At 37.1% G+C, this 14,218-nt stretch overlaps 2 protein-coding genes and 1 non-coding gene across 3 annotated transcripts; 1 reads left to right on the top strand and 2 right to left on the bottom strand.

The window, feature by feature from the left end:
- Positions 1-35: 35 nt before the first annotated feature.
- On the bottom strand, positions 36-1,320 carry LOC133307993 (uncharacterized; the record flags this gene model as incomplete). The annotated part of the gene is made up of 2 exons (XM_061508576.1): positions 514-1,320; positions 36-389 (listed from the first exon to the last, which is right to left on the bottom strand). Coding segments are annotated over exons 1-2 (1,161 nt in total), but the record flags the coding sequence as incomplete, so codon positions are not given.
- A 37-nt stretch (positions 1,321-1,357) lies between these two features.
- On the top strand, positions 1,358-1,464 carry LOC133308023 (small nucleolar RNA R71). The gene has a single exon (XR_009751118.1). It is a non-coding gene; the product is annotated as a small nucleolar RNA R71 (small nucleolar RNA).
- A 3,040-nt stretch (positions 1,465-4,504) lies between these two features.
- Positions 4,505-7,242, bottom strand: LOC133308008 (serine carboxypeptidase-like 45). The gene is made up of 10 exons (XM_061508596.1): positions 6,981-7,242; positions 6,787-6,888; positions 6,621-6,716; positions 6,148-6,240; positions 5,983-6,062; positions 5,613-5,900; positions 5,359-5,483; positions 5,066-5,158; positions 4,815-4,932; positions 4,505-4,654 (listed from the first exon to the last, which is right to left on the bottom strand). The coding sequence occupies exons 1-10, from the start codon at positions 7,240-7,242 to the stop codon at positions 4,505-4,507; spliced, it is 1,407 nt and encodes a 468-aa protein (XP_061364580.1).
- Positions 7,243-14,218: the final 6,976 nt, after the last annotated feature.

Here is a 14,218-nt window from a genome sequence, read left to right as displayed (position 1 = left end):
TCAGCCAGTTGAACTATTGTCTTGGTTGGCCTTACTTCAGTGATCCCCAGTTTCTTCATCATAAATAGTGGCATCACATTGATGCTGGCACCGAGATCACATAGAACATTTTTCACTTCCATATTGCCTATGTTGCATGAAATGCTGAATCTTCCTGGATCTTTAAACTTTGGAGGCAACTTTTTCTGGATAATGGCACTGCATTCCTCTGTCAGCGTCACCGTCTCACATTCTTGTAGCTTACGCTTTCGTGATAGAAGATCTTTCATGAACTTTGCGTAATTGGGCATGTTCTCCAAGGCCTCAGTAAACGGGATATTGATTTGCAGCTTCTTGAAAATGTCAAGGAATTTGGAATACTGCTGCTTTTTGATTTCCTCTCTGAACCTCTGCGGATATGGAATCTTTGCATAAGGTGAGAGCTCCAATGGCTTTTCTTGCCTTTCTTGAGCTTTCTTTTTCCTTTTCAGTTGCAAGTTCATCATCTTTCTTTTTCTCTACTGAAGGCTTTACCACAGGTTCAATGGCTTTCTCACTCACAGTAGTAATCACATTGCAGTGTTCCCTACTTGGATTTGGAATAGTGTTTCCTGGAAAAGTTCCTTGAACTCTTTCAGTGAACTGCTTTGATAGCTGGCCAATCTGAGTTTCAAGATTCCGGATAGAAGCTTCTTGATTCCGGAATGAGGCCCTTGTCTCTTGCATAAAGGCTGAAGTGTCCTCTCTGAAATTATTGGAACTTTGAATGTAATCTGCAGTGGTCTTGGATAGTTGTGCAAAGGCCTTCTCCCATTCTGATTGTTGTGGAGGTTGTTGTTGCACTGGCATAGGAGGATTCAGTTGATGGTTCGAGCTATAACTGAATCCTGGATGTTGATTTTTATTTCTCCACCCTTGATTCTGGTTATTGCCGTATTGGTTCCTCCCTGGGTTATATGGAACTTTCTGATCATGCCAAATTCCATTAACATCTGCAGTTTCGGGTGCCTTGCAGTCTTCAGTAGCGTGAGCACCTGCACAAATACCACAAGTTATTTGAATATCATTAACAGAAGAGACTTGAGAACTGGTAAATTGCTTTGTGAGAGCATCTAGTTGTTCTTGTTGTTTCTTGTTAATTTGTAAAATCTGTTCATTCTGAGCTAAGATGGCATCATAGCCATCAAGCTTCATAATCCCCGCTCTTCTCTGTGGTACTGGAGCATTATCATACTCCTGAGAGGCTAGAGACTCTAGTAATTCTAAGGCTTCCTCTGGAGTTTTTGTTTTTAAGGACCCTCCTGATGCAGCATTCACCAATGATCTTGTGTTCGGCGTCATCCCTTGAAAGAAGGTTCTCGCTTGCTCCCAAGCTTCAATGCCATGTTGGGGACACTTCCTAAGTAATCCCTTGAATCTTTCCCATGCTTCATATAGAGATTCACTTCCTTTTTGTTCAAAAGAAGTGATATCCGCCTTGAGCTTTGCCATTTTCGAAGATGAGAAAAATTTGTCCAAAAATTTGTTTGCCAAGTCGTCCCAGTGGGTGATGCTTCCTTGAGGTAACGATTGCAACCATCCTCTTGCTTCGTCTTTAAGTGAACAAGGGAACAATCTGAGCAAAATAGCATCCCGAGACACCCCATTCATCTTCAAGGTATCACAATATAGCAAGAAGTTTTCCAGATGGATGTAAGGGTCTTCCGTGCTTCCTCCGGCAAATTGGTCTTTCTGAATTAATTGTAAAAGTGCCGGCTTGAGTTCGAAGTTGTTAGCATCCACGTTTGGTCTAACAATACTCGCCGTCTGTGGAACTCGAGCAGGAGTCATGTAATCTCCCAACGTTCTCGGAGGTGGTGGAGGTACATTGTTGTCTCCCATTGCTTCTTCTCTTGGTTCTGTTGAGCTTGAAGCTTCTTTCTCTTGCTGTCTTCTTTCTTTAGCAAGTTTTCTGTTTCTTTTTGCTGTTTTCTCTATCTCCGGGTCGAATTGCAAGGAATCGGTGTCAACGGTACCTCGCATAAACCAGAAAAATAGATTATATAAAATAAGAAAATAAAACTGAATTTAAATAACAGAAAATTAAATAACAGAAAATAAGGTCCAATCTAAAGAATTAATAGCTACTATTAATGTTGAAATAGTAATCCCCGGCAACGGCGCCAAAAACTTGTTGCTACTCACGGCAAGTGCACCGATCGTACAAGTAATATATGATTAAGTAAGAGATCGTTCCCACGAGGATTACGGTTCAAGCACTAATTCACTATCGCAAACTTAGTTGGACAATCGAAAGTGTATTTGGAAACAGGATTTGAATTGCAAAATTAAAATATTAAATATTAAGCTAATTACTTGCAAGAATTAAAGACAAGAAATTAAAGATGTGATTTAACTAATAAAATAAAAACGTAGCTAGGGGTTCGATTTCCTTTAATCTCCTTATTATGATTCGAAGTCCTTCTTTACGTTAACCGTCCTTAATATCAATCTAACCAATTCTTTCGCGTGTTATTAGAGTTCAATCCCTTGTTACCCTAAAATCTTTACAAACTTGAAAGAACCCTAGTTCCCCGGTTATTCCCCAAGAATGCAAGCATTAAGTTCAAGAATCTTAAGGTTACGCAAATTCTATGTCTATCCCTAGAATCATAGCGTTTACGATGAAGTTATCAGATATGGATCACACACCAACATCCCTATTGTCATGCATTTACCGATGATCATTATATAAGATTCAAGCCTATATAAAGCATTAAAAACAGATAACTTCATTCATGATAAAAAGGAAAATTAACATACGAATTATTCAAAGCATAATAAATCGACTAAAATCCATCTAACCCTAACTACTTAAAGAACTAGCCGGACATGGCAAAATCAAGAACAAAAGAAAATAGAAAAGCTCCCCCAAACTCCATAGGTGATTGGTGGATCTTCAAAATCTCCAGTGAACACTTGACGTTGATCCGTCTCCGCCGCTCACGAACATGAATATGATGTTTCTCCGCGTTCCTTCAGCCTCCAAGCACCCAAGAGTTGTTTAGCAATCTAAAAGTTCTTCTTCCAGCGCGCTTAAGCCCTGAGTTAGGGGCTTAAGCGCCCATAGGCCGAGACTTTTTGCGTATTTTGGAGGCTTAAGCTTCCTTATTGGGGCTTAAGCTTCCATTGGCAGAGGCTATTTGCTTGTTTAGGAGGCTTAAGCTTCATGATGGAGGCTTAAGCTTCCTCTCTAACAACTTGATAAGATCTTAAATCTATCTTGTTTTTGATCTTCCTTTATCATCTCTTGATCTCATATCTTCTAGTTGTGATCTCTATCTATCCAATCTTCATCTTTTGACTCCTTTTGTCAACAAATCCCTAAAAAATAGCAAAGATGATTCAATTAAATAAAAATTCAGATAATGTTCATGATTATTATATTAAACCCTAGTTTTTGACTTATTTAACTTGATATTTTATATTAATTTAATCTATAAAATAAGATAAACTAAAGGTTTATCAGTTAGGGTCACACCATTATGGAGGTCTTTCATAAGGGCCATTATTAAAGCACGGACAGTTGGAAAGCTTCTTATTCCAAATTGGGGCGGGGTACCCCATTTTGTCTTGAAAATTATACCGTTATCTATGGACAAAGCAAAGCATCTGCTTTGTCAATGCAGCGAGTATGATTGATACGTACATTTTGATGAAAAATAAGAATTGCTTGATTCATCATGATAATCTGTAGAATGTTTAATAGTGAATGGTAAATCCTTTCTAGCGGACAAAAGGTTTGAGTTTAATATTTCCGATCAAGATAAGTATTCCTATTAAAGAGAGCGAGCAAATAATGATAAAACTGCTTTTTGTAATTGAAAGGTCCGAGTTTTGAATTCAGAAAATAATTTTTTTTTGTAAATATATAAGGGTAAGACTGCAAATAAATATTGTTTTCATTCCTATCCTTACTAGTTGGAATTTAACGAGAAGTAGTTTTATAATCTGAGCAAAATGCTTAAGGATTTTACTGCTGTTTTCTGAGTGACTATTACTTCTTATAAACAGAACAGCAGTAGTTTGTTAAGCTAAATATTAAAATAGCTTTTGCTACTTTTTTATTAGTACTTTTAGAACAGATGACGTTCCATTGCTGAAGCAACTTTATTTGTCTCCAACACTTAACACAAGATAAATAATGTGACAATGTGAGTTAGGAGAGAACATTTTATAAGAAAAGGTACATAAGGGGTTTTAGGTATGAGTGAGGATTTTTAACTTCATGATTATTGTTGTATAGTTTTTCTATCATAATAGAAGGCGTTTTATTCTTTGAGATGAACGTCTTGTGTCTCTGAGCTCATGTTTTCTCATTAATTAACTGCCACTGATGGAACTCCCCCCAGCCCACAAAATAAATAAAAAAAGTCACTTTTACCAATTTTTCTGTTGACATTCTGCACAGTTAACACATTCCTTTGCTAATTATAGAGTACAACTTTTACAAGATTACTTACAATCTCTCAACTAAAACGGTGTGTCAGAAAATTTCAGGTAGAGGCCTGCCTTCCAAGAATGACTTGAATAAAACAAGTGATCTTTCAGGCTGCGAGAAAGGGGCTTCATGGGAGGCACCTCTGACGGTTGCAAAGGTGAGGATGTTGCCATAAACTCGAGTCCATCCACCAACCTAAACAAAGTTTCATAAACTTAAATTAGTTTATGATGGACATATATTATATAATTTGGATCATGCTCTAAAATGTTTTAATTTTTTTGGAAATGCTTTCTACCATTATTGTGCATGCCGATACAACACAGTTTAAAGCAGCATGTGAAGTAGTATATACCTGCTGGCCTTCAAACCACACCCTATAAGGAACTGTTGTATTCAGTCCTAATTGTCTTGCCAGCTTTTGAACCAACGTGCGGCTTCCAGTCAGTGGAATCACTGAATCTTGATCTCCACTATAATGAGAACAAAACATAATTATGTGTTAACTAGCATTTAAAACATATATATAAAGGGTAAAGTGCAAACCCTTTAAATTCAACTAAGCAAATGCAATTAACAAGAAGGAAGAATATTAGTTTTAGTTACCTGTAAATTAAGACCCTAACTCCAGCTTTTATGAGTGTTCCAACAATAGGGAGTGTAGGAACTTCCAGGTTGAGCATATCATAGTCCAGGATGCTGTAACCAACTCAATGCAGGTCAATGATTACTGGATTTGGTTAATTACAAAGTAAAAGTAAACTGATTCTGATTGCTGGTCTTTCAAGTTCCAAAGACCAATTAACCAATTCCATTAGGGTAACCAACTAATTTGACAAATGATAAACTATAAACATAGTTAATTTTTTAATATTTTGGCTGAGTTTTAAAGGAAGTACTTGCTACACACATCCCACTTTCGAACTCCAACAAGCTTGGCATGGAGCATCTCCTGTACATCTTGTCGGTTTAAGTAATTTGTAACTTTGTCATCTACACAAACATCTATACTCTCATTTGCTTTCTGTTTTGCAAGAGGAAAAAAGTTCTTAAAGTCATAATGAACAAGTCAATTTGAAAAACAAGCAACAGAAGTAAAAGTAGTTAAAAAAAAAGTGATTCAAGTAGAGAAAGTCCACGAAAGAAGACTCACTTGGCTTTGAGGACAAATAACTTTGGATTGTGAAAGCACTGAGGAAATGCAAACATCAAGGGTGACATCATATTTATCCACAAACTTACTAGTTTCTCTGCTAACTTGGCCCATAACCTTTGAACAAAGCGGTGAAACTGAGTCTCTATAGTATTCACTGACGTACCGTGAATAATTACAACCTCTAGTGAACATTTTGTACGTTGAATCTGATATTAATCCGTGAGACCAGAAGAATTCAGCCCTGGAATTGAAGTCAGTGGCATATTCTAGAACTGGGTTACCCAACTGCAATGAAAGAGACCAATTTTCGCATTTAGCAATGTCTAAGAAAGAAGCATGTTTGATAAATAAATGGTATATTACTTACGGCTATGCCTTTCAGATTAAATATCTTCTCCTTTTTGTTGATTTCAAGCATGAGTTTTGCAAGTTGTGGTACATAATGGCCTGATATTTTTTGATTAAGAAAAATGTATAAGAACAAATAATAGTGATTGCTGCATGGTGGTTGAACGTGACGTGACACATTTACCTGCATAACTTTCCCCTGTTAGAAACAAATCTGTGTGTCTGTATTGAGGGAACTTGTTGAACCAGCGTTGCAAGAATACAAGATTGTCCCTGGCTTAAGAAATCAAAAAGTAACTGCTTCAGAAGACAGAATAGAATAATGACTATTTAAGTATTCAAGGACTGGCATATGAAATCAGAACTATAGCATTGTAATGCTACTGTTATAGATAATAGATGAAGAAAAATCAAATAGAGTAACATATCACGCAAAAGTTATGTGTGGCATTTTTAGCAATAATCACTGTTTTGTGATTTTGTGTCAACTTTTTAAAAGCCCAAGTATCATACATATTGTACGTGCCTTTTTCGACAGAACATAGGATTTAAAGAAGCTCTCTAAAGAGGAACTTATTTGTCTCAAAAGATTAAAAAAGAAAAAAGAAAAAGAAAAACAAAGATCTAAAGTAATTGATATTAATGGAAGATAGATACCAGTTGTCTCATCATTCACCGCCACATAGGAGGAGCTACCTTCAGCATAAGAGAACCCCACTCCAACTGGTGTCTCCAAATACAACATGTTTGTCTCTGCATCACCAAGGAACTCCATCATATTGGGACAATTCTTGCACAAATAATGTAATGTTCACTATAGTACCTTTGTTCCAACTATACTCATTTTTAATCAGAACTTCCCCGTTGGGTCTGAAAGGTCCATTTTCAGAGAATGCTCCCACTCCCAGAGAAGAACAACCAGGTCCTGTACAGAACAGGAATTAGCTTATACATTTAAACACTTCAATTTTTGAGGCATTACATAAACAAAGTTGTAACAAGTGAGAGATTGCAGACCTCCATTGAGCCAGAGGACTAAAGGCTTTGAAGCAGGATCAGTTTCTGATTCAACAAAATAGTAAAAGAGAGCCTTGTGTTTTATGTCATCCACTGTGACATATCCTGAGAACTGTTGAAAGCCTATGTGGGGTTGCCCAGGAAGCTGAACAATTCTATCTGCATCTGCATGAGAAGAGAGGCAGAAGATCTCCAAGGAAAAACTCAGCTGAAGAAACACAATAGTCATTGCCATGGTTTTCCATGTTGGGCAGTTCATCATTTCACAAAACAAATGGAGAGAGTAGGACTAATGCAAAGTGTTATTGGAGAGATAAAGAGGTGTGTGCTGTTTTTAAATTGTAACTTGAGTACAGCATGGGGTTAAATGTGGGCCACTGAGTGATTGGACACTCTCTATTTGGTTCTATGATTACAGTTTTAGCCTTCTTTTCTTGCAGGCTAGATAATGAATGGTGTTGAAAGAGATGTGTGAGGGGTATGAACCAGAGTGTATTAGGTCCTTCTATACCTTGCAGCAAAAAGAAAATTGTGTATAAAGTTGGGCCTCTAAATGCTTGAATCTGAGTCAGCGAATAAGTTTGCTGCTATGAAAAAGAAATTAGCTACTGGAACATGGGCCACCTTGATAATATTCCCTCTTGAGAATTACAGTGTTTAGATCTTCTTTTCTTTTCTTTTTTTTCCCCTATTTAGTGTGGATGCACCAACCACATATACCTTGTAACCCTTTTTTTTTTTACTACACAAACTGAATAGTGTTGTTTTCAAGGAAAATGGCTTTACAGTGTTACTTTTTTGTTCCTCCGAAAATGTGTAAAAATGATTAATGTGGTGTATTTTAGGATTAGGAAAAAAAAAAAAGTCTTATTTCTGTGTACTCCCGAGTCCTGAGAGAATACGAGTACTTCATAGAATCTTGGGGGATAGTGAAGGGTGCAAACAGAGAGATACACGGCTCCTTTTTTGGTTATCCCAAAAACTTGTTCGATTGATCAACTTTTCTTGATCAACAAGTACGGGCAAGATTTTGCACATCTACAAAGTGGTTACAGCATGGAGATTCCAAGTGAAGTAGAGCAGTCCTACTTCTGTAATGGGAGCAGATATATAGCGATCCGGGATCAATGCACCGGGTGACAGAGAGAGGAGAGAGGAGGAAGAAAGAGGGAGAAGGGATCTAGGGAATAAATTTTCGCTCTCGTGCCTGTACCTAGATTCAGTGCATCTTATCAACGAGAACATTACACATTAGATGAAAGAAAAAAATTTGACAGAAAAAAAAAAAATTAGCTGTAATATTTTCATTGGTGAAATGTACTGAATATTTAGTACAGCAGTAGTACCAAAAATTTATTCTATTTATTCATTGTGATGGCCACTGTATTTGAAATACATTGTGGCTTGTCAGAGAAGCTAGATATCTAGAATCTAGAGTTCTCAAATACATCATTGACCCAAAAAAATTGTTATTAAAGTTTTTAATGATGAATTATATATTTTCCATTTATTTTATTTCTGCTTGCCTTTCATGCAAGGAATCTAAGGCAATTTAGGGGGTGGTTTTTTAATTAAGCCTCATTTGGTAGAAGAGTGTGACAAAAATGATCGGGGAACCTCTTTTCCCATGAAACCTTGCGTGGTGTGTAAATTTTTGTAGAAATCACTGTTTGCAAGTGCGACCGTGGAGGTGGTATTTGGAGAGAACAAGGGAAGTGGAAATTTTGGCACGTGTTTTGTTACCCAAATGCCCCTGGTATTCGGCTAATCAAATCTTCTCTCCTCTATGTGATCCTTATTTTGCGCAGGAAGGAGTGAAGATTGAAATATGAGGCGTGGTTGCTGCTGGGGTGTATCATTGGTTACTGCTGAGGCGTGATTGTTCCTTATTTTGCGCAAACTATACGTTGGTTTAGAAATTGTAACGCCTGGCAACTTGCAAGAATCAACGACTATCCCCACACACTAACACGAGACTTTTCAGCGTGCTTTGTCCTCACTCGCACACTTCCCGGGAAAACTTCCCAGGAGGTCACCCATCCCAGAATTGCTCCAAGTCAAGCACGCTTAACTGTGGAATTCTTCCGATACGGGCTACCGAAAAGTAGATGCATCTTGTTAGTATAGGTAGTACCGATTAATTCTTATAAGTCATTCCTAACTGTATTGTCCCATACCAGCACAGTCTCTGGAATTCCTCTCTTTCGGGTGTTGATTCGATTCATTCATGAACCCCCAAGCTGCAAGATTTGGCATGAGCCGCTCATTGTCCGTGCCCTTTCGCACCGGCGATCACTCCCTGCCTTTGCCAGCTCTTGGGATGTTACATGCCCACCAGCTTCCGTCTGGTTCGTCCTCGAACCACACCGTACTGGAAGAGAGGCCCTGCTCTGATACCACTTGTAACGCCTGACAACTTGCAAGAATCAACGACTGTCCCCACACACTAACACGAGACTTTTCAGCGTGCTTTGTCCTCACTCGCACACTTCCCGGGAAAACTTCCCAGGAGGTCACCCATCCCAGAATTGCTCTCGCCCAAGCACGCTTAACTGTGGAGTTCTTCCGATCCGGGCTACCGAAAAGTAGATGCATCTTGTTAGTATAGGTAGTACCAATTAATTCTTATAAGTCATTCCTAACTGTACTGTCCCATACCAGCACAGTCTCTGGAATCCCTCTCTTTCGGGTGTTGATTCGATTCATTCATGAACCCTCAAGCTGCAAGATTTGGCATGAGCCGCTCATTGTCCGTGCCCTTTCGCACCGGCGATCACTCCCTGCCCTTGCCAGCTCTTGGGATGTTACAGAAATCAACTAGCAAAACTTGACGGAGCTGAGGCATTGCATCATGCACCTTCCACCACTTTTCATGTGCAACATCACTTGCAATCATAGTCCCTGTAGCATAACCAAGGCATCAAATGTAGATAGTGAAGAACATGCAAAGAATTGGAGGCTCAACAACAAACAACATAGTTTTCATTTGTTTCTTCTCCTCCTCATCACCAATCCAAAAATGCTTCAAGAAGTTCATGTGTCTTGCTATCCTATGCCACCATGTAAATATTTCAATCAAATATCCATAGTCCCCTCCATTGTGAGACATGCCACTCATTAATATGATCCACCATGTAAATATTTCTGAGTATGACTAAATCTGCATTAATAAATATTATCTTGTGATAATTTGTAAGCTGCCATCCCATGGAGTTTGCTGTAGGTGCATTCATTGTAAGCGTGTTTTTCAGCTTTAGGGTTTCTGTAACTCTGTATTGTTCTAACCTTCGACCTTGCTGCTTCCAAACCAATTCTGTGGTATCCACTGAATGTCTCATCAACAATTATCACATGGTCTCGAGTTGATCCAGCCATGCGGATGCTTTGTGCAGCAGCTATAGCTCCACAAACATAAACATGAGCTTGTGAGGGGTATTTCCAGCCATGACGAACGTTGGTTGCATCATAGGTGTCCAACGATACTGCAACAACAACTCTATTGAATAAAGAAAGTCGATATTTTAAAGGGGTATTTTCGGTTTTTTGATATTTTTCCCCATCAATCTTTTACTTTCAATCAAATATAGTCTTAGTAAATATTTGTTAATTTTCCTGGTAATATTCCGGTCTACCAAACAACTTTTTTTACATTTTCCCACTAATTTAATTTTTCAACTATTTCTCCACTAATTATATTTCTCTGGTAATAAAATTTATCTCCTGTACCAAACGCCCTCTTTAGATTTAAGATCAGGGATGACATTTTCCTAGTGACCATTATTAGTATGACGAAGTATAAAAATCATTAATGTAATTTGACTCAATAGCTTAAGTGTTTAATTAATTTTTTATTATATTAATAATTTATATGATAAAGCTTGTTATTGCGAGTTCGATTCTCACAGCCCCTATTTAATTAATAATTAATCAAGTCCTGTGGAGTTTCTTAGCATAGATAGTTAGACCTGTGCATTATCCATCCTTTAAGTCCAATGAACTCTCGTGTGAGGAGGCATGTTAGAGAAGTATAAAAATCATTAATGTAAGAGGGGGCATGTTAGAAAAGTATAAAAACTATTAATGTAAAACAATTTAAGTTTTTGGATTAAATTGGTTCTTTACAACTTTTATTTTGCATTCCTACTATGTATAAGGTCAATGTTGTATTGCTTTGGCCCTCGAGTTTGTTGTAATTTCTATTATTAGTAGTTTGGGTATGAGCTTATAAATAGTTGTTGCAGCTTAGGGTTTTTTAAAATTATTTATACTCTTTTGCAATTGAGCTCATAACTAGTGCGGTGAAAAGAATATAATCACATTCAGTGGCGGAGCCACATATAGCGTGGGTGTGGCCTTGACTCGGGCTAAATTTTAACAAATTATACTTATTATATATAATTAATTATAATTTGGCCCGGGCTACAATTTGTAATTTGGCCCTATGTAAAACTTAAAATATTTTTGGTGAAAGATTTGGGTAAGTTATATTAGGTTATGTTTATAATTTTCACTTGTATAAAATAAATAAATTATTTTTAGTAAAATTAAAAAATATTCGATAAAATTATAACTCTTCTTAGCACTGCTTGCTCAGGTTTTCTGTATTTAATATAATTTAAATATATTATGATATGAACTAATTAAAATTAAGAAAAATAAATACATATATAATCTTTTAGCCCGAGCTTAAATTGGAGCCCGACTGTGACACTGATCACATATTTGCTGAATATAAACTTACATTGGGGTGATTCAAAGTAAATAGTGTCATCTGTTTTTTTTTTTTTTTTTTTTTTTTTTTTGTCTCTTCTTCTTTTTACTTTGGATTGATTGTGCGTGCAATTGATGTGATCCTTACAACCTAACAACTAACAAGTGTGCAGTTAAAACTTGAATAGATTAAAATCCTAAGTAGAAATCAGCTCACTTCTCTAATCTTTTCACACTTTTCTCTAATGTAGTTATATGGAAATGAACTCGTTCCGTTTGACCATTTGTTAAAAGGCTTTTCTCATAATGATAGGCTTAACACCTTGATTCTTTTCTTTCCTTATCTTCCAAACCTTTTTTGTTCTGGTGAAACAAACCAACTATCCTCCAACCCTCACCTTCATCCATCACTTCGTTTTTTCTTTTTAATACAAACTCACATGCTACCCTATACGGAGCCACACGTCCCCATCGTGGCCTGAAACCCTTCCATGCTAGCTTTTCTTTTCATTGTTTGGACAAAAGGGAAGGGGGGCCTTCCTCCATTCACCATATCACCTGCACTAGCTGTGTTAAATCTCTAAGATAGCCATGCGATACCACAATTTATGGATGTTTATGGTTTGGCACATTCGAGTGATATGAATGGACCCTATGCAAGTACAGTTGAAGGGAAAAAGATGGTCTAATCAAAATATAATTGCTACCTATGTAGCACCGATACCGACACGGGACACGAGACACGATACGACACTCTGACACGTTAATTCTAAAAAATGTTAGATTTCGACACGTTAGGACACGTTTTGATATTAAATAATATTTTTAATTTATGTAGTGTATATTATATTTAATATTCAATAATTTAACAAAAAAATGAATCTAAACTTATAATATTCATAATTTTTGCAAAAAAACATAAGATATCTCAAATATTTATATTAAACTCAATAAAATAGTAATCGTAATCTAACGAATCTAATAGTTGGAACTAAAAACTCAATGCAACACAATCTTTGAACCTTTTTTTAAATTTCTATAACGCGTGTTGGAGTATCGGGGAGTGTCAAAGTGTCCGAGAGTGTCGGGAAGTGTCGGACACGACACGTCAGGATTTTTAAAGTGTCGGTGCTTCATAGATTGCTACTAACTTACTAAGTCTAGTCATTGCACCACTATCTATGTGGTCTTGCGGATGTGTGTGTCTTCGTATATATTATGTTGCGAAGGGGACACGATACACGATACACAATACAATAACACGACATGACACGTTAATTTTAATAAATATCATGTTTCGATAGGTTAGGATATGTTTTAATATTAAATAATATTTTTAATATATATAATATGATTTATATTTAATACATATAACAGTCTATAATAAGTCATATAACCAATCAAATATTCAAATTTCATAACATAAATACAAAATAAAAGTAAGTTTTCATACATCATTAATTTTTTTATGTCACATTCCATAACTGAAAAAAATTGACTTATAAATTAATTTTTCATTTTTAGTTAATAAAATAAAATTTAGACCTAAAAAAACGTGTCGGATGCGTATCGGAGTGTTGACCACATGTCCCAAAATGTTGACCGCGTGTCAGAACGTGTCGAAGCACGATAAACCTTTAGTTTATCTTATTTTTTATGGGTTAAATTAATATAAATTATCAAGTTGAACAAGTCAAAAACTAGGGTTTTAACATAAAATCATGAACATTATCTGATTATGAATTGAATAAATTATATTTGCTATTTTGAAGGGATTTGACGATAAATAGAGTCAAATGTGAAGATATGATTGATGGAGATCAAAACTAGAAGATATGAGGATCTATCTAAAGAAAATCAAGATCACCAAGTTGTTAAAGAGGAGGCTTAAGCCCCCAATATGGAGCTTAAGCCCCCAAAATATTCCAAATAAGCAAATAGCCACTGCCTCAGGAAGTTTAAGCCCCCAACTCAGGGCTTAAGCGCGGCCAAGAAAGAAAACGCTGATTCGAAGAGCGCGCTTAAGCGCCTATCAGCGCACTGCAATTTAAAAGTTATAACTCGAAGAGCGCGCTTAAGCGCGATCCATCAAGCTTAAGCGTGCACGTTAATTCTGCATTCGTAAATTAGGAAGCTTAAGTGTAACAGCCCAAAACTCTGTAGCATGATATTGTCCGCTTTGCCCCGCGCACAAGCACCGTCGAGCTCACGGTTTTTTTTCTTGGGACACCCCACAAAAGGCCTCACACTAGAAGAGGTATCCACACCCTTATAAGGCATGCTTCGTTCTCCTCTCCAACCGATGTGGGACTTTACATCCTCCCCCACTGGGAATACAACGTCCCCGCTGTACACACCGGTCCAGGGTCAGGCTCTGATACCAAATGTAACAGCCCCAAACCCTGTAGCATGATATTGTCCGCTTTGCCCCGCGCACAAGCACCGTCGAGCTCACGGTTTTGTTTCTTGGGACACCCCACAAAAGGCCTCACACTAGAAGAGGTATCCACACCCTTATAAGGCATGCT

This window comes from Gastrolobium bilobum, unplaced genomic scaffold, assembly GCF_033153095.1.
Source record: "Gastrolobium bilobum isolate Gb01-03AN ecotype WA unplaced genomic scaffold, APGP_CSIRO_Gbil_v1 utg30775, whole genome shotgun sequence".
NCBI classification, from domain to species: Eukaryota; Viridiplantae; Streptophyta; class Magnoliopsida; order Fabales; family Fabaceae; genus Gastrolobium; species Gastrolobium bilobum.
This window is presented reverse-complemented; position numbering and strand designations above follow the sequence as displayed.

Bases quoted from the DNA above. Each gene is read 5' to 3' on its own strand.
- LOC133308008 (XM_061508596.1), bottom strand. From the start codon at position 7,242: ATGATGAACTGCCCAACATGGAAAACCATGGCAATGACTATTGTGTTT. The intron at 6,063-6,147 runs GTAAATGTGTCA...AAAAAATATCAG, and splicing joins AACAGGGGAAAGTTATGCAG to GCCATTATGTACCACAACTT. The intron at 5,159-5,358 runs GTACTTCCTTTA...AGTTGGTTACAG, and splicing joins AAGTGGGATGTGTGTAGCAA to CATCCTGGACTATGATATGC.